Source organism: Hyperolius riggenbachi, unplaced genomic scaffold, assembly GCF_040937935.1.
Source record: "Hyperolius riggenbachi isolate aHypRig1 unplaced genomic scaffold, aHypRig1.pri scaffold_113, whole genome shotgun sequence".
Lineage (NCBI taxonomy): Eukaryota > Metazoa > Chordata > Amphibia > Anura > Hyperoliidae > Hyperolius > Hyperolius riggenbachi.
In genome coordinates, this window is record NW_027152339.1 from 56,209 (window position 1) to 81,852 (window position 25,644).

The 25,644-nt window shown below is 44.4% G+C and overlaps 1 protein-coding gene across 1 annotated transcript; it reads right to left on the reverse strand.

Annotated features, from left to right (window-relative positions):
* Nucleotides 1-2,677: 2,677 nt before the first annotated feature.
* LOC137543599 (class I histocompatibility antigen, F10 alpha chain-like) lies at nt 2,678-24,054 on the reverse strand. Its single transcript, XM_068264700.1, has 5 exons — nt 23,866-24,054; nt 18,392-18,574; nt 12,793-13,053; nt 9,799-10,077; nt 2,678-3,157 (listed from the first exon to the last, which is right to left on the reverse strand). The coding sequence occupies exons 3-5, from the start codon at nt 12,905-12,907 to the stop codon at nt 2,874-2,876; spliced, it is 678 nt and encodes a 225-aa protein (XP_068120801.1). The 5' UTR covers nt 12,908-13,053; nt 18,392-18,574; nt 23,866-24,054; the 3' UTR covers nt 2,678-2,873.
* Between the last annotated feature and the right edge of the window lie 1,590 nt (nt 24,055-25,644).

Genomic DNA, 25,644 nt, shown 5'->3' on the forward strand with positions numbered 1-25,644 from the left:
CGCTATTGGTAATTTCGTATTTTAACGCGTGTGTATATATATATATATATATATATATATATATATATATATATATATATATATACACACACACACGTATGTGTATATGTGATGTTATATTTCGGGAGAGGGGATATGGAGACAGATTATCACTGTTACTGTCCAGTTCAGAGCTCTGTTACAGTATGAAACTGAACAGTCATTTCATTTCAGCATGAAATTAATCAGGAATCAGCCTGCAGTGTGTATATATAGCCGACTGATCTGTCTCTAATCAGATTCAATCAGAGAGATTTGTCTCTTGTTTGAATCTGCCCATCATCGCTAGATGTATGGCTACCTTTAGCCTGTCACTCATGCACCATGCTTGCATCTTCAGTGTAATGTGGGGGCGGGTGTTTGCCTTTATTCAGATGGGGCATAAAACAGGCAGCAACTATTACATGCACCATCCTCCTGGGTAATATTTGATACACACAACACCGAAATAGACCCGATCTGCTTACTCCTCTATTCCTGTTCATCATGATAAAACATCCATTTATTTACCCTGCAAGCATTACTTACTGAAATTATTTTACACCCACCTATCCATTGCCTTTCATATACAGACAATACGGTCTCATCTTTTAGGCTCCTATAAACAATGTCCGATTAGCCATTTATGTCAATTGCACATTCACTACATGTTTCGTAATTTCCTATGACTTCCACCTTTTTCTTACTGTATTCAGCTAGAACAATACAATACACTACTTTAGCATCAACAGCTGATTCCCTGTCTGCTTCTGTTTACACATGAGCATATTACACTTCCTGGGCTTCTGCAAATGATGTCAGTTAGAAATAAGAAAAAAAAGGGGTTGGTGGTGGAGAGTATAACAACCTTCACTGTGGGCGTGTTTTCAACTGCCAGAGTGAAGGAAAAGAAAACTTGCTAATCCTGCCAGAAGTAAACAGGGATCCTCCCACACTGTCTATGGCATTTTTACAGAACCTTGCTGTCAGAGTTTAGAAGATTTCTTAGTCAAATCTTCTTATCTATACACCTTAGTCACTCTCATATACTACTTTTTATGGAAGGTTTTATCCTTCTTCCTGTGCACATGCATACAGGGGCGCAAAATCACAAGGAGCCCCAGTGGACAGCGCTGCTTCTTTGTGCTCTGTGCGACTAGCTGTAGTCAGAGCCACAAACGGGACAGAGCAGTGCAATGGAGAGAAGCCCATCCAAAACAGAGTCCAGGTAAGTAGAAGGTTCTGACACTACACACACTGGCATAGATGTAGTGTGATGCTAGGTACACATGATGCAATTTTCTGACAGATTTACTGTCAGGTCGATTATTTCCATCATGTCTAATCTAATTTCAATTTTTCGATCAATTTGCTGTTCACTTCTATGAAAAAACATTCAGAAAACTGATTGGAAAGCAGATCGGACATGTTGGAAATAGTCGATGTGACAGTAAATCTGTCAGAAAATTGCATTGTGTGTACCCAGCATAAGCTCAGGTGTACTTTACACAGTGACAATTTAGCACTTAAGACAGATTTTAAAATCAGTCAGCAGGAAGTTTTGTAACAGAATAACACTTTTTATTGGCTAACCAAAAGAATAACAGTGAGAGCCGTCTTCAGACTTGTGTACAAGATGTTAGGCACACAGCTATATATACAGTCAGCAGGAGATCCATTGATTGTTTTGTAAATGTAAATAAATGTAACACAGTTGTCATTCTGTTTCAAATCATCCTGCTTTCACTCATGGCTAACACAGTACTTTGCTGGCAAAAAATGCCAGGAAAGAGTTAAACTGTAGGACAAAGAATGTTGTTGTCATTCTCTAGGAGGAAAAAAAAAAGCCATACATTTGACAGGTCTGAGGTCTTTAACAGCATTGACCTACTAGTAATAAACTAACATCAGTCAGCGAGGGGGGAGCTGCTAATTCCTTCCCATGAGTGAATGCGTGCTGCATGAAGAAAACTTATCGAAACTCAAGAGTTCTGCTACTTGAGCCGATATATTTTTCTTCTCACAGCAGATTGTTTGTCCCCTCTTATCATACAGGTAACAGCAGATTCTGACTGCCATAACACACATTTTGCACAAGTAAGAGAGATGCAGGGATCTCTGGAATTCAGGCAGACCAGAGCAAAGCAGGAGAGGTGATTTACTTTGACATGTGACCTTTTATCTCTCCAAGTCCTGCGCCCTGCTAATTATCGCCCTTGGCCTCTGTGACCTTCCCAGAAATCCGGCCCTGATTGCATGTGAAAACGCTAGCGTGGTCGTGATATGGGTTATCACGGTTTAGTGAATCAAGCCCATTCAGTGAGAAGAAATTGAGCAAGACTCCCTAACACTGCTACTTGCCTATAGGGGTGTGTCCTACTGGCTGCAACTCTGGTGCTTTGAGTCCTCCAAGAGAAAAGCACAATATAAATGTTCTGTGTCTGTCTATGTATCGGCACCATTACTCTCTGCACTCTGAGCTCAACAATCCATAAAACATAGTCAGCCATTGGTCTCAATTCACTAAGCTTAACTCCTGTCTTTAATATCTCTTTTGAGCTGTTTTACAGTTATCACCATGGTGATATACTTGTGATAACTGTAAAACAGCTCAGAAGAGTTATTAAAGACAAGAGTTAAGCTTAGTGAATTGAGGCCAATTGTGTGTTAACACTCTGCTCTGTGAAGAGAACTGAGGTATCTTAAAAGCTTGCTTTTATAATTTCCTTAGTCAATAAAAGGTATCAGTGAAAACTACAGCCCTTCTTTTGTCACTGTCACAATGTACAACACTGTATTTTAATGTCATACTTTTTCAGTTTTTATAGTGAACTATTTCCTTATTCTTCTTTGTGTCACCCACCCCATGGGACAGTGAGGGTCTCCTCCAGGCTGCTGTGGTCCACATGGCAGAAGTAAGTGTCGCCCTCCCTTGTTGGCACTTCCACGCTGACTCTGGTCTGATAGGTGCCGTCAGGATGGGGGAGGATGGGACTGGCTTCATCTGAAGGAATATGGTCCTCTCCATTCCTCACCCACTTCACATCCACAGCTCGGGGGTGAAACCCGTACGCCAGACACTGAAGTCTTGTCACCCCGTCTGGGTGCTGACGGCCCCACACCTTCACCTCTGGTCGCACTGACAGGAGAGAGAACACAGTGAGGGTCTGCTGGGGGAACAGAAGGGGGCGCTGTGTGTGCTGTGCACTGACAGGAGAGAGAACACAGTGAGGGGCTGCTGGGGGAACAGAAGGGGGCACTGTGTGTGCTCTGCACTGACAGGAGAGAGAACACAGTGAGGATCTGCTGGGAGAACTGCTAAGGTTTACACTAATGAAGTACAGAATGGTACTACATCTGATGGGAACATTGTCATGAGGACACTCCAAGACAAATTGGTAGTGAAGGAGTTATCAAATAAGAACTAGAAAAGTGAACAATCTATAAACTGTAATTCTGTACATATATATGTAAACTTTGAAAGTGTGCTTGACCCTGAATAATGGAACTGCCCAGTTTGCCTGGAATTAGTAAGAGCACAGTATGTAGACAGTGCACAGAACTAGAGATGGCCTGAACAGTTCGCCGGCAGACAGTTCCTGGTCAACATGGGCTGTTCGCATTCAACACATTTTTTTTTGTTAAAAATTTGCGTTTGCATTTTTTATATTATACAGGATCTTCTCAAAAAATTAGCATATTGTGATATTCATTATTTTCGGTAATGTACTGATAAACATTAGACTTTCATATATTTTAGATTCAAATACACACAACTGAAGTAGTTCAAGCCTTTTATTGTTTTAATATTGATGATTTTGGCATACAGCTCATGAAAACCCAAATTTCCTATCTCAAAAAATTAGCATATTTCATCCGACCAATAAAAGAAAAGTGTTTTTAAAACAAAAAAAGTCAACCTTCATATAATTATGTTCAGTTATGCACTCAATACTGGGTCGGGAATCCTTTTGCAGAAATGACTGCTTCAATTCGGCGTGGCATGGAGGCAATCAGCCTGTGGCACTGCTCAGGTGTTATGGAGGCCCAGGATGCTTCGATAGCGGCCTTAAGTTCATCCCAAGTGTTGGGTCTTGCGTCTCTCAACTTTCTCTTCACAATATCCCACAGATTCTCTATGGGGTTCAGGTCAGGAGAGTTGGCAGGCCAATTGAGCACAGTAATACCATGGTCAATAAACCATTTACCAGTGGTTTTGGCACTGTGAGCAGGTGCCAGGTCGTGCTGAAAAATGAAATCTTCATCTCCATAAAGCTTTTCAGCAGATGGAAGCATGAAACCACTTTTGAACCAGAAACAGCGGCAGAAGCGCCTGACCTGGGCTACAGAGAAACAGCACTGGACTGTTGCTCAGTGGTCCAAAGTACTTTTTTCGGATGAAAGCAACTTTTGCATGTCATTCGAAAATCAAGGTGCCAGAGTGTGGAGGAAGACTGGGGAGAGGGAAATGCCAAAATGCTTGAAGTCCAGTGTCAAGTACCTACAGTCAGTGATGGTCTGGGGTGCCATGTCAGCTGCTGGTGTTGGTCCACTGTGTTTTATCAAGGGCAGGGTCAATGCAGCTAGCTATCAGGAGATTTTGGAGCACTTTATGCTTCCATCTGCTGAAAAGCTTTATGGAGATGAAGATTTCATTTTTCAGCACGACATGGCACCTGCTCACAGTGCCAAAACCACTGGTAAATGGTTTACTGATCATGGTATTACTGTGCTCAATTGGCCTGCCAACTCTCCTGACCTGAACACCATAGAGAATCTGTGGGATATAGTGAAGAGAAAGTTGAAAGAGAGAATATCGATTTTAAAGTTCTTGTTCTGAGTGTGGGACATTTTTTTAACGGCCGCCGACTTTAGTGGATCCCACTGTAAAGCCCCCAAACGTGCTAGAAACACCAAATTTGCAGGGTATGTTAAAGAGAATCTGTATTGTTAAAATCGCACAAAAGTAAACATACCAGTGCATTAGGGGACATCTCCTATTCCCCTCTGTCACAATTTCGCCGCTCCCCGCCGCATTAAAAGTGGTTAAAAACAGTTTTAAAAAGTCTGTTTATAAACAAACAAAATGGCCACCAAAACAGGAAGTAGGTTGATGTACAGTATGTCCACACATAGAAAATACATCCATACACAAGCAGGCTGTATACAGCCTTCCTTTTGAATCTCAAGAGATCATTTGTGTGTTTCTTTCCCCCCTGAGGGGGGAGTGCATAGCAGAACCACAACACTGAAGAACTTGGCAGCCTTCCAGACACAGGCCGACAAGTCTGACAGGGGAAAGATACATTGATTTATTACAGAGACTGTGTTAGTAGAAAGTGCTGCAGTAAGCCAGAACACATTAGAATAGCTTTTGGAACTTGTAGGATGATAAAAAACAGGATGCAATTTTTGTTACGGAGTCTCTTTAAGAAGGACAGTGGGAACAAGAGGGAAAAAAAATCAAAAATACCTTATAGTTTTGGAGAAAATTGTTTTTAAAGTTACGATAGGAAAGAGTTTACCACTAAAGTCAGTGGCCGTTCGCCTGCCTTTTAAGTCTATGGAGCCTGCCGCAAACGACCGGTTTATAAACATTTGCGGTAAATTCTGCATCACTACACACAACATCCCTTTTGCTGCTCACATTTGTTTTGCAATCAATGTGAAGCAGACTTTTTTTGAGGAAATTTGCCCAAAATGAAACCAGTGTCCCCTATTTTGGGTAATGGTAATAACCGTTTAAAGGAACATTTAAGTAAAAAAAAAAAATGATTTTAACTTACCTGGGGCTACTTGCAGTCCTCTGGAGTCATCCTGTGTCAACAGCATCTTCCTGATCACCAGGAGCGGCGAGCCCTGCAAAGCTGGCCCATCACTACCAATTGCCAGCAGCTACTACGCATGCACGGTCCTGAGCACACTCTGATCGTGCTCCTGCTGCTGGGAGCATTCTGTACATGCAGGGTGCGTGCGGCTGGAGGCTGCACATGCACAGCAGCTGGTGACTGGTGGCGACGGGCTAGCTTTGCAGGGGTTTCCGCTGCTTGCCAGAGTTGATCAGGACGACGCTGTGGCACAAGAAGACTCCTGGGGGCTGCAGGAAGCCCTAGGTAAGTTAAAATATTTTTTTTTCTTAAATATCGCTTTAACCAAGCTCTGACCCAGCAGTGTAGAGATCAACCTTAGGAGATGCTGTGGTGTCCAGAGCAAAGGGAAAGAGGGAGGTGAGGGGAAGTTTGTTTCTGCCAGCTTTTTTAGGCATCTTTTATTTAAAGAAACAATGTGTGTGTGTGTGTGGGGGGGGGGGGGGGAGGGGGGTTACTGCTCTGCCTCTCCCCCTGCCCTTGACCCCAGCCCCCCACATAGTCTTCTCCCATTGGGGCGCTGCCCACGAGTACCTTCCTGGCCCAGCAATTAAACTTTAGTTATAGTCAGGGAGGAAGAGTAGCAGCAGTGAAAGGGACAGCGGTGCCCACCCAACACAGAGGAGCAATACATCAGGCTGTAAGTATGTACTACAACTGTAACTGGGGAAGTGGCCACTAGACTAACTAGGGAAAGCTATTGAGGTGAGGGAACCACATGAGTACTAGTGGAAGCTGTCAAGGTAGGGGAATCACTAGAGTACCAGGGAAAGCTAAAGGGCTGGGGTGAGGGTCTAGCCTCAAAAATCTAAATTTTGCTATGGGGCTCTTGTGCCCACCTTCTCAAGCCAATATATTTGCCCTAAGTGGGGATGGATTTTGCCTATTTTCCCTTTTTTTTTTTTTTTTCAGGAAAAATGTGTATAATACATCGCTGCATTTTTGTCTTCTCTGCTTAGTGTCAATTGCTAGGCTGGAGGCTGGACTAATATAACTTTATGAGATTATGGGATAACTTTATTAACCACTTCACCCCACAGGTTATTTTGTCCTTTCTGCCAAGCGTGAGTCATTTTTGTATTTCAGCGCTCCTCCATAACGTATCTTCTGCTTATCACACCTAAATGATCTATATATTGTTTTTTTTTGGGGGGGGGGGAGAGGGGGGGAGCCACAAATTAGGCTTTTCGTCAGTGATACTTGTTTTCAGTAATTACTTTATTTTCTATGCATTTTAACCATTTCTGCCACTGGGACGTGAGCCTTGCTTCCTCCTGTCGCTGATTTCCACCACTTACCGCCACCGATCGTTAGATTTTTGAATGGGAACAAAGTTCCCATTCATTAATCTCACCGCAGGCCACCGTGATTGCAGGCATCCATTGATGTCTGCGTCACTTCCCTAGTAACAATGTAGCAACACATTGCTTCCTATAGCGTACTTATTGTACGCTAATAGGAAGTACTCAGTGGGGACATCTTGTGGCTAAATAGTAAAATCACACCAACTGATTTAAGGGAATAAAATGTTTTTAATAGGTATGTCAAAAGGGCATATTATTATTCAATTATAGGCTAAAAATTAGTGATGAATGTAAAACTGAAAAAATGCACCTTTATTTCCAAAGAAAATATTGTCACTATACATTATTCTAGGGATATAATTTTAACGTTGCAATAATCGGGACAAATGGGCAAATAAAATGTGTGTATTAAATGTGCATGTGTTTAAAACAATAATGGCCAAAAACTGAGAAATAATGATTTTTTTTCTTATTATTCCCGTTAAAATGCATTCAGAATAAAATAATTCTTAACATAATGTACCACCCAAAGAAAGCCTAATTGGTGGCAGAAAAAAAGCAAGGTATAGATCATTTAAGTAGTGATCAAGTTATTGGGGAATGAAAGGGAGGAGTGCTGAAATCTGAAAACTCCTCTCATCCATAAGGTGAAAAATACCCGCGGGGCTGAAATGGTTAAAGGGGAAAAACAAGGGAAAAAACTAAATAATTCACTATTTCTCCAATTCCACCCCTTATAGTTTTAAAATAAATAATGCTGTTCTAGATTAAACCCGCGCATTTTATTTGCCCATTTGTCCTGGTTATCCCAAAATGTAAATTATGTTCCTAGTACAATGTATGATGACAATATATTATTTGGAAATAAAGATTTTTTTTCTGTGTTGTGTTTTTGTACCCTATCAATAATTACAAGTCCTTATTTGAAACATTCCCCAAAAAACAGTAATATACCCGCATGACATACATATAAAAAAGCTGAGTCCCTAAGGTAACTTTTTATGTATTTTTTTAATGTTGTCACTTTGCCTTTTTTTTTTTTTTTTTTTGCAACTGTTTTATTTTGGTAACTATGTGCACAGAGGAGGGGCAGAGGGGCGTAATGACTGTATGATTTCAATGTTTTATGTATTTTAATGTCATTTTATTTTTTGTCCACTAGTTGGCCATACACACTTAAGCCTGTATCCACAGAAAGGGTTTGTGTTTATTTTACTGTACTTTTTTGCTTTTGATTTGATGAATGAACATGGCTCCTGATTGGATTCATTCACAGGCCATTTGATTGACTTTGGGAGCACAAACAAGCAAGCAGCACGAGCGTGTGCGCATGCACCTGCCTCTTATTGATAGGGATTTTCCTGTACATCCTGTTGCTAGCGTAGCTTAAACGGGATGCATATACACATCCAGTTTGAGCTAACTAGTTAAAGCACAAGGTAAGGAGAAAACAGGAAAAAAAACAGGCATTATAACAAGCATGGTAATTTAATAAACCATTCCATGTGTGTTTACTATAATCTCCCAGGCACCCTAACAGAACAATTCAGATTTTTGTAAGATCCCTTTGAATAATGTAACTCCTGGATGACTGAAGTGATCACAGGTTCACCTCACACTAGGGCAAATCAGGTCCTGTCTATTGTCAGAAATGAGTGAATAATGAAGTGGTAAGATATCCTTTATGAGTGAAAAAATAACTAGTGATACTCTTCAGATTTGAGTCAATGTTAAATTCTTTTGGAATATCGACTATTTAGTTCTGATTGAACAGAAACAGATAAGAGAGATATTTGGGAGACATTTGGCAGGTGTTATATTCAGGTCTTCAGAAACTGAAAACATTGCAGGGGTCCCCTGGCTTAACAATAGGGGGTGCAGCCCCTGCCCCTGAGGGGGGAGGGGGGCTTAAGTCTGTTTTGGGGGGGCTGGAGGGGTCGCAACATGAGAGGAGAGCATGGCTGCACATTGACGGGGAGGAGGGACAGTCCCCTCCCTCCCTCACCTCGGACTCTCCTCTCTGCGCTCCCCTCCAGCATCTATTATCAGTGGGAAGGTTCCTGATCTCTGATGCTACTTCCTGTGTAAACAGGAAGTAGCATGAAGCACTTAGAGATTGGAACCTTCGCCGATGGATGGAGGTATGTGTTGCTGCCGCCCACCTGTTGCCACTGATAATAGATTCTGGAGGGGAGTGCAGAGAGGAGAGCCTGAGGTGAGGGAGGGGGGGGGACTGACCCCTCCCCCCGCCGATGTGCGGCCATGCTCTCCTCTCATGTTGCGACCCCTCCAGCCCCCCAAAACGGACCTGAGCAGGCCCGGGGGGCCCATCCAAATGTTTGCAGGGGGTCCCGGTGATTTCTAGTTATGCCTCTGCAGGGGCCCTCCATGCTAGCATGTTCAGAATGTACATACCTGTTCGCCACTTTTTATGTCCTATATTTGGACCTTTAGGGTAAATAAAAGCCTCTTATTGGCCACCTTATTCACAGCTAAGCCACTGATTGGCCAGGCATTGATGCTCTTGATGCAGGTGTATTTTTGTACAGTTTTGTGTATTTATATGGTACTTCTATAAGGTATATATCGTCTATGTCCTTTGCGCTCACCTCTCTTTTCCAGATCATCTCTTCCATTGTTGATGTATTTATTCAGCCAGTTGATACACTCGATCTCCAGATAATACCTCATTCTCTCCCCCACTCTGTCCTCCGGGCTGTTCCACCTCTGTGTGGTCAACTGAGCTTCATATGTGGTTGGAATCCAGAGCCAGTTCTTAGAGTCCAGATACAGGAAGTCTCTGCCATCATATCTATGCAGCACAAACCCGTCAGTACTGCCATCATCTCTTAGTTTACAGCCGTACATCACCTGGACAATGTGGACACCTGTACATAGCACAGGAACATGTTACATGGGAGCAGAGCCTGTGCTGTTATCAGGGCTAGCGCTTCCATAGGGGCAAACTGGGCAATTACCTAGGGCCTCCGAGCCAGCTGCTGGGCCCCCCAGGTCTCCCCTTAAGAGTATATTGGCCCCTGGTGCCCCTGCAGAGTATTTGGCAATGGTGCAAACTACCTAGTGCATCCCCCCATCATTCTGCATGCTCCCCATCTTCTTTGCTGCTGGCCACACCTTCTCAGTGACCCAGCAGCATGTTATGTGAGTTACAGCCAGCAAGGATGAAGATGAGGAGCATGCAGACTGCCCAGAGAGGTGAGTGTGCTCCACTGCTGAGGACCCCAGGGACTGCTACACACTTGAGGGGGAATCGGGGGGATCTGTAAGGAAGCTCTGGTGTCCTGAAGGAAGACCTGGGAAGGGGGGGAAACAAAGTGGCCACTTACAGGAAAGTGATTTCCGAAACAAATGGGCCTACTGCAGTTACGGGGAGGGGTGGTGTCAGGGTGGATGAGAGTTAGCAGCGTCCCATCTCATTTTTACAAGGCCCAACTCTGCTGGACCTGGCTGTCATGTCCTATCCAGTGGAAGATGACTGATGTAGAAGGTAGTGGTTAACGTTGAACAAATAAGGCAACAAATATGCTAATTGTTTTTCAAGAGAAAATTCCAGTAGCATTCCAAATCAGAGTCAGGATCTACCAATCCATTTGTTGTCAGCTGACAAATTAATACAGTCTACACCGTTGTCATTTATGTGCAGAAACCCTACACTTTAAAGAGAGTCTGAAGCGACTTTAAAAACAACTTTTTCCCGTATATTCTACATGGGCATTTTTGCCCCTGCTAAAACGCCGCTCTCCTGCGGCAGAACGGGGGGTCTTTACCCCCCAAATCCCCTCCATGGTGTCCGGGGATCGCTTCCTGTTGAGGCAGGGCTAATGGCCGCAGCCCTGCCTCTCAGCGCGTCTATCAGCACTGATCGCCGCCTCTCCCTGCCCCTCTCAATCTTCCTTCACTGAGAGGGGCGGGGAGAGGCGGAGATCCGCCGCTGATAGACGCACTGAGAGGCAGGGCTACAGCCATCAGCTCTGCAACCAGGAAGAGCAAAATCTATGACCAAGTTGGTCGTGGATTTTGCAGGGGGGATTTGGGGGGTAAAGACCCCTCGTTCTGCCGCGGGATAGCGGCGTTTTAGCTGGGGCAAACATGCCCATGTAGAATATAAGGTAAAAAGCGGTTTTTAAAGTCGCTTCAGAGTCTCTTTAAAATGAGACACAGAAACACAATGGGCCTGATTTATAAATGCAAGACAAACAAAGTTTGAAAAGTGAATAGTTGTCTAGAGAAACCAATCAAGATCCTGTTGCTGAATGCAGGGCTGTGGCGTCCATACAAATATCATCCGACTCCTCAGTTTATGAAACTACCGACCCCAACTCCGACTCCAGGTACCCAAAATGGATCTGACTCCAACTCCTCAGTTTATAAAACCACCAACTCCACCAATTAGGGAACAATTTGGATTGGTTGCTTGGAACAATTGCCCCATTGTTGCTCCAGGTTACACCTGTCTTGACATATTTGGCCCACTGGGAGATGATAAAGATTCAATGCATAAAGTTGCCCACTGCAAAAGCTGATAAGGCCAAATGAGCATAATGTAAAGTGACACGGTACATTAATCAATGTAACACTGTACATCAAGGCAGACCAGGCGACTGTCACTTTAAGTGCTTTATTCTGTTTTCATGCCACATTTGGTACATACATATCTGTCACACATGAGTGTTTCAAATGTGGCATGAAGACAGAATAAAGCACTTAACGTGACAGTCTCCCAGTCTGCCTTGATGTCAAGTGCTCTTGTCAGTTCTTTCCGAGTGATATATACTGGCTGCACGCTCTTTGGCTTTCACTGTGTGCTGCAGTACAGGTGTGTTTTGGGGTGAAGATTGTTCTACTGCATGAAGCAAATGCAGGTTGTTTTGCCCCCCCCCCCCCCCCCCCCTAAGAAAGGATATTGAGTGCCGAGTTGTTGCATTTCTCTGCAGTGTACTACATTAATAAATGGGTTAATACTATCAGTCCTATATAATATTGAAAAGTTTATTTTACTGTTATTTGTCTGTTTTATCTCATACACTCATATGTAAGTGCCACATCTGTCTCTGATCTGATCGGAGAGAGATCCGTTGCCTGCCTGGTAGATTTCAGCATGAAATATATCAGGAATCGGCTTAGTGATGCTGCCTCCTTCGCCTGGCTAGCTGCCTTGAAATGTAAATGTCCCCCCAGGTGCTCTTGTGGTGTAAAATCTCACCCATGATGGTAGAGTAGTCCGGGACAGGTGAGATTTCACACTGCGTAGGCATTTACACTTGGCGTGGTCAGACAGGTGGCATCTGTTGCCTTTTGCCGGTCGTCACGCTATCAATCACTATTACCGCTGTGCAGACAATTGAGCTCTTGTGACCCAGCTATTTCCAGCATTTTTGATCAACGCATTTCAATTATCTAATTGGATGGTCCATTGGGCCGCAATATCGATAGATGTATGGCCACGTTAACACTGAATGGATGTGGAATCTCCTGAGAACTTGTCTGGAGGACACTCCCTGCTTATCTCATAAAACTGTGAAAATATTTTCTTTTTTCCTGGAATAGGTCTATTATATGAGTAACTGTGTGTGAGAACTCACCTCCAGTGTGGTTGAACCGATTCATGAGTATCTGGGCTCTGTGCTTGTAGACAGCCTCATAGCCCTGACTTATTTTTGTCTGCCTCTCCCAGTATTCAGGTTCCATCTTCTCCATCCACTCAGTCTTAGGTAGATACCGGCGGGTGTCGCTGTTATAATACACTATCTCCCGATCATCCACATATCCCGTTGTAGAGAAAACAGGCACTCCGAATTCTGGAGCTGAGACTGCTGTGATGTGATACCGCAGAGAGTGACTGTCTGAGAGAGAGGCAGAGAAAGAGAAATCTCTGTAGGTCATTGCATAGTGTGACAAAGAGATATGACCAGAGTTAACCACTTTGATAAGATATGAACATATGCTAGATTTTAAAAACAATGTGCTCACCCCTACCACTGACTTAACCACTTGCCGACCGCGCACTCATACCGCGCGTCGGCAAAGTGGCAGCTGCAGGACCAGCGGCGCAGTTCTGCGTCGCCGGCTGCAGGCTAATTAATCAGGAAGCAGCCGCTCACGCGAGCGGTTGCTTCCTGTCAATTCACGGCGGGGGGCTCCGTGAATAGCCTGCGGGCCGCCGATCGCGGCTCGCAGGCTAAATGTAAACACAAGCGGAAATAATCCGCTTTGTTTACATTGTACGGCGCTGCTGTGCAGCAGCGCCGTAAGGCAGATCGGCGATCCCCGGCCAATCAGCGGCCGGGGATCGCCGCCATGTGACAGGGGACGTCCTGTCACAGGCTGCACAGGACGGATAGCGTCCTGTGCAGCCCCAATCACCAGGGGGCCAGGTAGGAGAGGGGGAAGCGGAATTTCGCCGCGGAAGGGGGCTTTGAGGTGCCCCCCCCCCCCCGCGCCAGCCACACGCAGGCAGGAGAGATCGGACCCCCCCAGCACATCATCCCCCTAGTGGGGAAAAAAGGGGGGTGATCTGATCTCTCTGCCTGGTGTTTGATCTGTGCTGGGGGCTGTAGAGCCCACCCAGCACAGATCACAGAATTCAACGCTGGTCCTTAAAGGGGAACTGAAGTAAGAGGTATACGGAGGCTGCCATATTTATTTCCTTTTAATCAATACCAGTTGCCTGGCAGCCCTGCTGGTCTATTTCTCTGCAGTAGTATCTGAATAACACCAGAAACAAGCATGCAGCTAGTCTTGTCAGATCTGACTTTAAAGTCTGAAACACCTGATCTGCTGCATGCTTGTTCAGGGGCTATGGCTAATAGTATTAGAGGAAGAGGATCAGCAGGGCTGCCAGGCAACTGGTATTGCTTAAAAGGAAATAAACATGGCAGCCTCCATATACCTCTCTCTTCAGCTCCCCTTTAAGGGGGGGGGGGGGGGGGGGGTAAAGGGTGGGTCCTCAAGTGGTTAAAGAAAACTGGAGGCATCAAAAGGTAAAAAAAAAATACCAATGGAGAGGGAAACCTCTGGATCCTCCAGAGTCTTCTCACACTGTCCTTCAGTCCTCCACTGCTACCCAGGACCCTCTTTAATATCGAAACCACGTCCCTATTCTAGCACGAGTGCGGCCTTGATGCACATGCGTGACCACGGCTGTTCCTGCATAGTAGCATGGAGCTGCTTGTGCACAAGAGGCTTGTGCTTGAAGAGGAGCGAGGCTCTGATGTTTCTACCAACAAGCCATCCTAGAATTAAAAAACACAGAGAGACCAGGAGCCCAAATGGTGCAGTGCATCACAAATGATAGGAGGAGCATAACAATGTAAACAGAGGGTACTCACAAAGGGAGGTTGCAAAGGGGCAACCAACCAGTGCAGGTAGGTGGAGATCAATAAACCTGACTCAACTCAGGGGTCCAGGCTAGCCAAAGATGGTCGCACTTTTTGAGAAAGAGGCCCTAGGGGCCCATAAAAGGGGTCCAAGGGTATCCCCTACTCTGAGATCGGGGGGGGGGGGGGGTTGCAATGCACAAACAGGATGAAAAGGTGCCCAGAAAATGGTAAAAATGAATTAAAAACAATAAAATAAATAAAGTTTGAGGTGGCATATGTCAATGGAGATAAATTCATATAAAAATGAACTTTAAAGAGAGTCTGAAGCGAGAATAAAACTCGCTTTTTCCCTTATATTCAGCAGGGGCATGTTTGTCCCTGCTAAAACGCTGCTATCCCGCGGCAGAACGGGGGTCCTTTACCCCCCAAATTCCTTCCGTGCTGTGCGGGGAGCTCTTCCTGCTTGAGGCAGGGCTATCGGCTGCAGCCCTGCCTCTGAGCGCGTCTATCAGCGGTGATCGCTGCCACTCCCCTGCCCCTCTCAGTCTTCCTTCACTGAGAGGGGTGGGGAGGAGGCGGAGATCCGCCGCTGATAGACGTGCATGGGGCAGAGCTAAAGCTCATAACTCTGCCTCCATAAGCAGCAAAATCTACGACAAAGTTGGTCATGGATTTTGCAGGGGGGGGATTTGGGGGGTAAAGGACCCCCGTTCTGCCGCGGGATAGCGGCGTTTTAGCAGGGGCAAACATGCCCCTGCTAAATATAAGGGAAAAAGCGAGTTTTATTCTCGCTTCAGAGTCTCTTTAATAGCACTGGCAATGTTTTGTGGGTCCCTGCCGACTTCCTCAGGCCAATTCAAGTGCCTCACTGTGTTCAGAGCCAAGATTTGAGCACCTTTTGGAAACACAGTGAGGCACTTGATTTGGCCTGAGGAAGTGGGCAGGGACCCACGAAATGCATTGCCAGTGCTATTAAAGTTCATTTTTATATCAATCTGTCTACATTGAGGTAAGTCACCTCAAACGTTATTTATTTTTTGTTCATTCATTTTATCATTTTCTGGGCACCATTTTATTTTGTTTGTACTTTAATTACAAATTAATTATTCAATATCCCTTTTGGTAGGCTGGCATTGTCCAGGGAAACTGGAGCCCACAAATATGGGGTGTTGTTGCCTCTGAACAAAGCCAGCCCACATCATGGTCCATGATACTAGGCTATTCATTGCATGAAATGGGCAGAAAATAACTCCTGTATGCATAACACCTTGTTCTAATGTTAAGGACAAGGGAATCATCTCCACCAGTTCCCTGGAGGAGGTGGAAGTAATAATATCACTATCAGGAGGAAATATGTGCAATCTAGAAGCCCTCTTTAATAAGGGGGCTCCCAGATGATTAAAAAGGATCATTTTTTATTTTAATGACAAACACATTTTTAAATGCAATTAAAGTGAACCTCGGGACTAAAAATCGACTCAGCAGCATTGAAAAGGCCTGGTGTTTCTTTAACAGTTTCATAGCATCAGAACTTTGTTTATCTTATCCAAGCCTCATTTTTAGCTGCACAGAAGAAAACTGCCCGGGCTTTTTTCCCCTGATGCTGTGCAAAGCATGATGGGATTTCTGATGTTGTTGCTCTCGTTCTGCTGTTTTGGTGCAAAAATTTTTTTTGACATTTTGAATTTGACATTTAAAGCCTAGCGTGTGCAGCTGGGAGGGGTGATCAGGACACAGGACAGTTGGAACTGTGTCTCCTGCTCCTTGTCACCTCCTTTCAACCAAAAAGATGGCTGCCCCCATGACAAAGATGGCAGCCCCCATGAATCACAAACATTTGCCTGTTCTTTTAAAACAGGGTGGGTAAAAAATTATATTACCTATCTATTCTAATTAACATAACTAATGTAACTTAATGACAGTATGTTTGTTTAGGCTGAAGTTCCCCTTTAAGCCTATTTCTCACAAAATATTTACTTATGTTCTTAATCAGTATTCTTCTTTCTTCATCTGTATACTTCTGTCTGTATATCTGTATATTAAATCTGTATATTTCTGTCTTCATGTGTACATGTCAGTCTTGTAACCTGTATACTTTTGTCTTACAATCTTCTGTCTTCATCTGTCTACTTTTGTCTTCTAATCTGTATACCGTACTTCTCTCTTCATTTGTGTACATCTGTAATGTAATCTGCTTTGGTTTTTTTTTCCACCTTGTATTTATTTCTTCGTTCCTTTGTGTAACTTTGTGTAGCTGTCAGCAGATCATCTCACCATCTGTACTTGCTAGATCCTGCTTCAACACTGACCAGAAACCCTGCATCAGCATGACTAAAATTCCTAGCTAGGAGCTTCCCATTTGCCCATTTATGTGAACCACTGTCCGCCCGAGATGGACCAAGTGGGATCCACAGCGGATTATCAAAGTAAGCCCCAATGGAGTTTATTTGAATTTTCCATCAGATACGTGAATTTCTTTCCAACAATTCTGACTGGTCCGCGTGACTGGGCCAATGGGGAGCCCCGGCAAGAAATTTAAATATACTGATGACATGGCTTAGCTTCTGGCAGGACTCTGCAAGTATTAAAAGGAACCTGAAGTTAGAGGAATATGGAGGCTACCATATGTATTTCCTTTTAAACAATTCCAGTTACGTGGCAGTTCTGATGACCGTTCTGACACTTAAAACAAATGTGATAAATCTTATTAGAAAGAAACACCCGATCTGCATGCTTGTTCAGGGTCTATGGCTGAAGGTATTAGAGCCAGAGGATCAGCAGGACAGCCAGGTAATCTGCATTGTTTAAAGAGAAATAAATATGTCAGTCTCCATATCCTTCTCATGCCAGGTTACCTTTTAATGGCAGGGCACTGTGCTGCTAGCAAGTTAAATGGAAAGAAGAACCAAAATAAAGAAAAAAAAAAAGAAAAATATAGAAGACAGAAGCATACAAAAAAGTATGCATAAAAAACAGATGACTACTGATGAATAGAAAAAAATATTGTATTTGTAAGGCTTGGCAGGTTATGTCCACAATCAGTTTCTATTGGAGCAGATAATAATGGCGCACAGCACCGCAGGTACAATAATGGCACCGCATTCAGTTACATTATTAAATGCTATTTAGCGTTTTAACTGTTAAAAAATGGCTCAGGTTATTTAAAACGCTATTTAGCGTTTTAATCAAACCGCACTGCAGCTTACCCCTCCTGCCTGTAGTGAAGCCCCGCCATAGAGCCCACAGACTTTTCAGGATGATCGGCTCAGGCAAATGCCTGCAGCCGCAATGATTATAGAGGCAGGACTGTGCGCTGATAGCCCCATAGTTCCGGAGCTGTTACCGCTCCTCTGCCTGACCTTGCACTGTGCTCCATGATTTTTAATCAGGCAGAGGAGCGGTAACAGCACCGGAACTATGGGGCTATCAGCGCACAGTCCTGCCTCTATAATCATTGCGGCTGCAGGCACTTGCCTGAGCCAATCATCCTGCAAAGACTGCGGGCTCTATGGTGGGTTCACTACAGCCAGGAGGGGTAAGCTGCAGCACACTTTAAATAAAATGCTAAATAGCATTTTAAATAACTTTATCGGCGTCTCTGTGTGCCGTTATTTATCCCACGCCATTTTTCACTGGACGCGTTTCTATGCCCCAATCTATTGCCGTGACTCTAAGTCCGGCACACGGTCTTCACCTATAGACAAACTCCTGCGTGAACAGGACACTTTATTTGTCTCCTGACTACGGTTACCCCCAGGTCTTAACGTGCAAGGTATACAGACTGAAGTAGAGTGAACAATAACCCCCCAGAGCCCCACTGAAGCTAGTATCACACAGTTCACAAGTACAAGTATGGTAATACCTGAGATGATGAGGATGAGGCCCACAATGGGAGCAAGTGATAGTACACAGTCCAGGCAGTATACAGAAGTATCCAGGTAACAGGCAAGGGTCGGTTCAGGCAGCAAGCAAGAGTATCCAGGTCAAAAGCAAAGGTTGGTCCAGGAAGCAAGCAAGAGTATCCAGGTAACAGGCATGGGTCGATCTTGGCAGCAAACACAAATGGTCAGTAACAAGCCAAGGGTCAGACAACAATACAGCAATCAGGATTCAGAGTGCGCACCCAGAAACTAGCCACAGCTATGCTTATCACGGGCCATGACTGGGTGCACTCAGGAAGTTTAAATACAACTTTCATCCAATCAGTGGCCGGCCACACTCCGCACATCCAATCAGAACACACAGCGGTAACCTACCTAGGTGTCAGCTGTAACGTCAGCTGACACTGCACTTTCAGCTGACTGCAGTCAGCTGACTATTGTTTACCTTTGCAGAGGGCGTACTGGGAATGCGCCCTCCGCCTCTCAGGATGTGCAGCCTGCATTCCAGCAGCCACGTCATCAGCGGGGAACAAGCGCCGAGACCCGGTAGTAGCAGTTTCAGGCCGTGTCTCAGCATTGACATCAGCAGACACATGTAAGTTCCTTACAGTATTAAAGTGAATTATGTGTTTATTTTATTAAATTTCTTTTTTCACTGTTCGGCTAGAAGGATTGGGGATTTTCCACTATGTTGCAAAGTCTGAGTTTCTTTTGCTAATAATGTAAACATTTTCCAACTTTTTAGTTCCTAATCAGTTCTTGGAAAACCTGACGCAAACAAGACATCATGAAGTGTGTGTGTGTGTGCATGCGTGCGTGCGTGCGTGCGTGCGTGGTGTGTGTGTGTGTGTATATTATAGTTTATTTTTGTTAGAAGAATTGGTGCTGCCTAAAGGCCCCCTCAAGAGTATAAAAATTGCTTCAAAAACACAAAATTATAATTTGTAATACAGGATGCAGATCATATGACCCCATTCTGATTTGTTTGTAAACAATTTAATCTCCAGTGCAAAATAAAAAAAATTATTCTGTGTCAGATTATTCTAATATTTGGATCAAGTTTGTACTCCGTTGTGTGCAAATGGGGGTTTCCCTCTTCAACGCACACTACCTGCACAATTTACTTTTCTTTGCTGTGTCATATAATAAACATGCAAACACATGACATCTAGTTCCTTTCCTGACAGTCCGGTTACACTGCATCCTTTTACTGGTTGATTTACCTGCTGAGCTTGCTATAGATATAACATGCCTGAATTATCAAGGCCAGTGCAATGGAAACTGGAGCAAAGTTACAGCAGTTGCCAGAGCAACCATTCACAATGCTTTTTATGTTTTCAACAGTTGAAACCTGACTTCTGCACCCCCTCCCCCCTCCTTCCTTCTGCCTTCTCCTGTCCTAGTGATGCATGTAAAGTGCTAACTTCGTTTACGCAAAATTTCACGTAAAATTTTGTAATTATGATTATAAATAATTACGATCTGTATAGAGTATGTATAGAGCATATTGGGTACTTATCCGTTAGCCGGGCGCATCCGGCAGGTGGCGCTGTTGATGTTAATTCCAATCATAATTACTTCACGTAAACCTGTGAATGTAAACCGCCGGATGCGCCCGGCTTAACAGATCCAGCCGCCGGCTTGCTTCGTGTCTCGCTCTCCTCCCCCTCTTGCCCTCTCTCGTATGAGCCTTGGGGAGGGGACATGCGTGTCCCCCCAGAGTCGTTCGTCGCGATATTGCGACGAACAACTCAGGGGGGACACGCATGTCTCCTCCCCAGTGTTCTATAGGAGAGAGGGGGAGGAGAGCGAGACCCGAAGCAAGCCGGCGGCTTGATTTGTTAAGCCAGGCGCATCCGGCGTTTACATTCACAGGTTTACGTGAAGTAATTATGATTGGAATTAACATCAACAGCGCCACCTGCCGGATGCGCCCGGCTAACGGATAAGTACCGCATATTGTACTGCAGCAAAATGTAATTTTAACGAGTTTAGGAAATATTTGTTTTTTAAATTTTTGAGGTTTTGTTTTTTTGGTACTTATCCGTTAGCCGGGCGCATCCTCTAGGTGGCGACAAAACTCCACCAGAGTTACATCTTTCCCTACTATCCATGTCGGCCTGGAGGGGGAATAGTAATTAGCGCCACCTGCCGGATGCGCCCGGCTAACGGATAAGTACCGTTTTTTTTTAAAGTGGTTGACTTGTTCTTACTATTCCCCTTTTCGAGCCCCTCATATTGACTTGGTTAATAAATCGGACTTTCGTAAGTCGGGGTCTACCTGTATAAGAAAAAGTATCAAAACAATTGAGCTGAGATTAAATAGCAAACTAAAAGGGTTAAAGTAAGAAGTAACTGAGCTGAGAAGTTTTTCTAGAATTACCGTGCATCTACTGAAGTTTTATATGTCCAAAGTTCAGGAAAGTCTTTGTAAAAAATACAGCAACTTTACCAGAGGTCGCTTCTCTTAACCTTTTCGGGACCGCGTGCATTAGATTCTACGCCGCACTTGTGGCTGTTCTAGCCTGATGCGGCGTAGAATCTACGCCGGCCCGCAATTTCCGCTCCCGACGCAATCGTGCGCACCCGGAGGGGGAGATTAAGCTGTCATATGACAGCCGACATCTCCCCCGAGTGATCAGCAGCCATCGCGTATGGCTGCTGATCACACGATCACTACGATCGCCGTCGGATCGTAGTGATCTGTTTGACAGCTGCGGCGGCAGGGGGGGAAAGAAGAGGATCCACTCACCTCCCTGCCGTTCCAGCGACGATCGGCGCCCCCCTCCGCTCTGGCCGGCATCTCCGCTTCATCTGACGTCAGCGCCGGGTCCCGGCTTGATGACGTCATCAAGCCGCGACCCGGAACTGCTCGTCAGACAGAACGGAGATGCCGGCCGGAGAAGAGGGTCCCGTGCGGCTCATCGCTGGAGCCTGGAAGGTAAGTGAAGGCTGCTGGCAGAAGGGGGGACCCAGGCCACCAAGGGGGGACACAATGCCAGGCAGCCACACACGGGATCCGGCCGCCTGACCCCCCCAAACGCGCGCACCTCCTTCCCGCGCAAAATGCCTGGTCCTTAAGGGGGGGGTAGGTGGCCGGTCCCGAAAAGGTTAATCAGCAGATGATTGATGGTATTGATCAGGTGAAACACAGGCAGAGGACATTTGTGGGTCTGCAGCACAGACCATTAACTCCTGCAATCTGGCAGGTGGAGTTGTAATGAGAACTGGCTGGACTCTACAAACTGGCCCAGCTCAACCCCTCTCATTATTTAGGATAAGTAATTTGTATAAAATATAGAATTAGGCCATATGTTCCTTGCAATACATAAGACAATGAATCCAAGATCAGTTTCAATAATATAATATACAATATAATAACATTAGTAAAGCGCGGACGGTGGACGGTGTTACAGAGGAAGTAGTCAGATGTTCATAAATGCCAAACTTAACAGGTGGCTTTTCAGTTTGGACCTAAATACTTCCAGAGATGGAACTGTCCTGATTGGGTGTGGTAAGGAGTTCCAAAGTGTAGGGGCAGCATGACAGAAGGCTCTGTCTCCAAAGGTTTTGAGGTAGGGACTTGTGGTGACTAAGTTATTAGAACCTTTTAATCTAAGATTGTGGGAGGTGTGCTGCAGTTGCAACAAGCCCTTCAGGTATCCAGGACCCAGATTGTGCAAGGATTTGAATGTTAACAAGCCAATCCGAATATGGTAGGATTAGATTGTGAGCTCCTCTGAGGACAGTCAGTGACATGACTATGTACTCTGTAAAGTGCTGCAGAAAATGTCACTGCTATATAAATACATAATAATCCTTTTTAATAAAACCCATGTGTCCCTGCGTAGCGCTGTCTCTGTGTAGCTGGGTCCGTGCTTTTTGCTACTGCGCATGTGTGACTGGAGGATGGGGCCAGTGAGCCGGGCGGGCGTGTGCGCGAGCGGACGGGTGCGCACGTGCGCGGCGGGTGCAAAGTTAAAAAAAAAAACAGACCTAGAACCCGTTTTTAAACCGGCTTGGGTCTACTAGTAATAATAATAATATGATCGGACATTTAGAATATAAATATGGTAGAGTTAGAGTGTGAGCTCCTCTGAGGACAGTCAGTGACATGACTATGTACTCTGTAAAGTGCTGCAGATGTCAGTACTATATAAATAATATATATAAAAAAATATATAATATAGGAAAAATCCCCTTACAGTAAACCTCACGGGACCTGGCCAAGTAGTTTACTATATCAGAAGTTTTATATATCAGAATTGATCATGCATTTTATGGGGGTATGCAGGGGCATGGTCGGGACCTGGGGACTGAGTTTACTATAGCCAGATATTTACTATATCAGAGTTTACTATAATGAGATTATACTGTAATATTAATGAATCATTAAACTATAAGATCATGTGGGCAGGGCTCTCTGTTCCCTTATGTGTTACTATAGCTGTGTACAGTAGTTACATGTTTCCACTTGCATGTAAGATGCATCACTGACATGTTGAATTGTGGTTCATCTATAACTCCTTGCCTTGTAACTGTCTGTGTTGTACACTGTATTGTATAGCACCATAGAAGATAATGGGTATCATTCATAAAGCATTTCCGCATGCGGAAATGCTAAAAACAGCTGACTTTACCGACCACTCGGCAAAGTCAGCACTCAGCATTCATAAAGCCTCTTTCCGCATGAAAAAAAGACATACCGAGCAGAGTGATAAATCACCGCCTTGTGCGGTGATTATCGGTACAAATGTAGCAAAATGTTAATTCATAAAGAATACCGCTAGCGGTGCAACGTCGGAAAGTCCCGCTCCCTGTGATGTGGCGATACCAATGCAAGTGAATGGAGACACAGAGACCTCCCAGGCAGCTGCAGCAGAGCGGAACACGGAGAAATGTATCAACTCGGCAGCTTCCGTGTCTCCGCCTGCCTACCGCCAGCCTAGTTCGGGGAATCTCCGCACTGCCACCGCACCTACACACTTCTTTATGAATGCCCACCCAGAAGTCTTAATTACCGGTTGCGGAGAAGAACAGTGTTTTCCCGCACTACCGACAGCCTCTTTATGAATGATACCCAATGACATTATAAACATCCAAAATACCTTTGAGTGGATATGGAAGCTTCTAGACCATCCAAAGGCATCCCACTACTGATGTAAGTATCTTAGTTTTACCCCCCACCACATCACAGGTTTGCTTTAAATATAAAATGTTTTTCAATACTCTTCACTGCTGTTGGTACTCATTATTACAGGCAACTATAAATGCAGGAAGATGCACACTTGGGTCATGAATTATTCATATTCTGGGTAGCTAGAGATGTGGTGAGGCAAGTTTGTTACGTACAATTAAAACATTTTTACTCCTCAGAGTTGTTATTGTTACTGTTTACTAAACATGGACACATTTTACTTCCACTTCCCATAATAACCCCTCCCCCTCTACTCACCACAATACACTCCTGATACCCCCAGGATAAGCAGGATGAGGGGGGCTATCGTTATCCTTCTGAGACCTCCCAAACACCAGCAGAAGCTTCTGCAGCAGCTCAGGAAGCATCACAGAGCGAGTCAGTAACTGTGTACAGGAGGTGGGGTTCTGTGGTGATTGGAGGAACGCTTGTCTCTATCTAACAGAAAATCTGTAGAAAGTAGAAAATCAGCAATTGCCAGGCAGAGGGACAGAGAACACGCTTGGGAACGCTGAAGCTAGAAAGTGAAAGTAAAGTCTGGAAACCTTTCCCATTGAAACACATTCATACAAAAGAAACAACTGTAAATACTGGAAATATAATCAGCAGGTATGAGCCGCTGATGGGGTGTGCAGGGTGAGGTACGGGTGAAACTTAATAAATTAGAATATCGTGCAAAAGTCCATTTATTTCAGTAATTCAACTTAAAAGGTGAATCTAATATATGAAATAGGAACCCTTTGCAGGTGTTTGAATGAATTAGCTGATTGGAGTCGGACACTTTGAGCTTAGAGTATTGAACATTTTCACAATATTTTAGTGATCTGAGATGTTGATTTCAGAGGTTCCCATAAGCTGTAAGCCATAATCATCAACATTATAATAAATAAAGGCTTGAAATATCTCGCTTTGCATGCAATGTGTATTTCATATGTTAGTTTCACCTTCAAGTTGAATTCATTAAATACGTGAACTTTCGCATGATTTTCTAATTTTTTGAATTTCACCTGTAAGTCTGTGGTGTATTACGGTTAAGTGGGTCCCTATGGAAATTATCAGCATAGGCCCCTCTCTGCTTGTCACCTATTTTGGAAAGGAGTGAGGCTCGGTTCACACTATAACGGATTGCTAAAGTGTGTGCTTGCAACAGATACGCCATCTGTCTTGGATCCAGGAGTGTAACAATAGACCCTGCAAGGGATGCAGCTGCAGGGAGGCCCAGAAGCTGCAGGGGGCCCTGTGGGGGGAGAAGTTTCTTTTCCCTGTCCTGAGAGACTGACAACTAAGGGCATGGAGATAGAACGTTTTCTGCTCTCTGCACAATTGTCCTAATGACTGCATCTGCACAGCCACTAATAAAGAATAATACGAAGTTTTGCAGACAAATATTTGTAGGCAGTCCCTATTCAGTGTGCAGCAGTCTCTTGTGTACAGTGCCCAGCCCCCAATCTCTCTACCCCTCCCCAAGTGCTCTGTACTGTAGTGATGCTGGAGAAGTCTGCAGAGCCAATTCTGCTCCAACAGAGATGGACAGAGTAAATGTAATAAGCTGAGGCTGGCAGCACACTCATTTGTCAGTTTTCTGTATGTGTTTTCTGCACACTATGGGGTTGATTCACTAAACCGTGCTATGACAAATATCACACCTTATCAAAGATATCACACCTTATCAAAGATATTTCTCCTTATCAAAGATATCACACCTTATCAAAGTTAACACACCTTATCAGAGTAGAATAGCGAGCGCTACAAACCCGTGGGGGCTCAGGGCAGGACAAATGCCATTGCCAATTAGTAGGCATAAGTTTGTAGCGCTTTATGTACTACTCTGATAAGGCATGTTAACTTTGATAAGGTGTGATATTTGTCATAGCACGGTTTAGTGAATCAACCCCACGTGTATCTGTATGTGTGAAACATGCACGTTTTATCACAGAAGCTAATATAATCGATAGAGAAAATGCATTCAGTCGTTCACTGCTGACTGTTTTTATCTGCATGGGGAAAACACATTCAAGTGTGCACGAGCCAATTGAA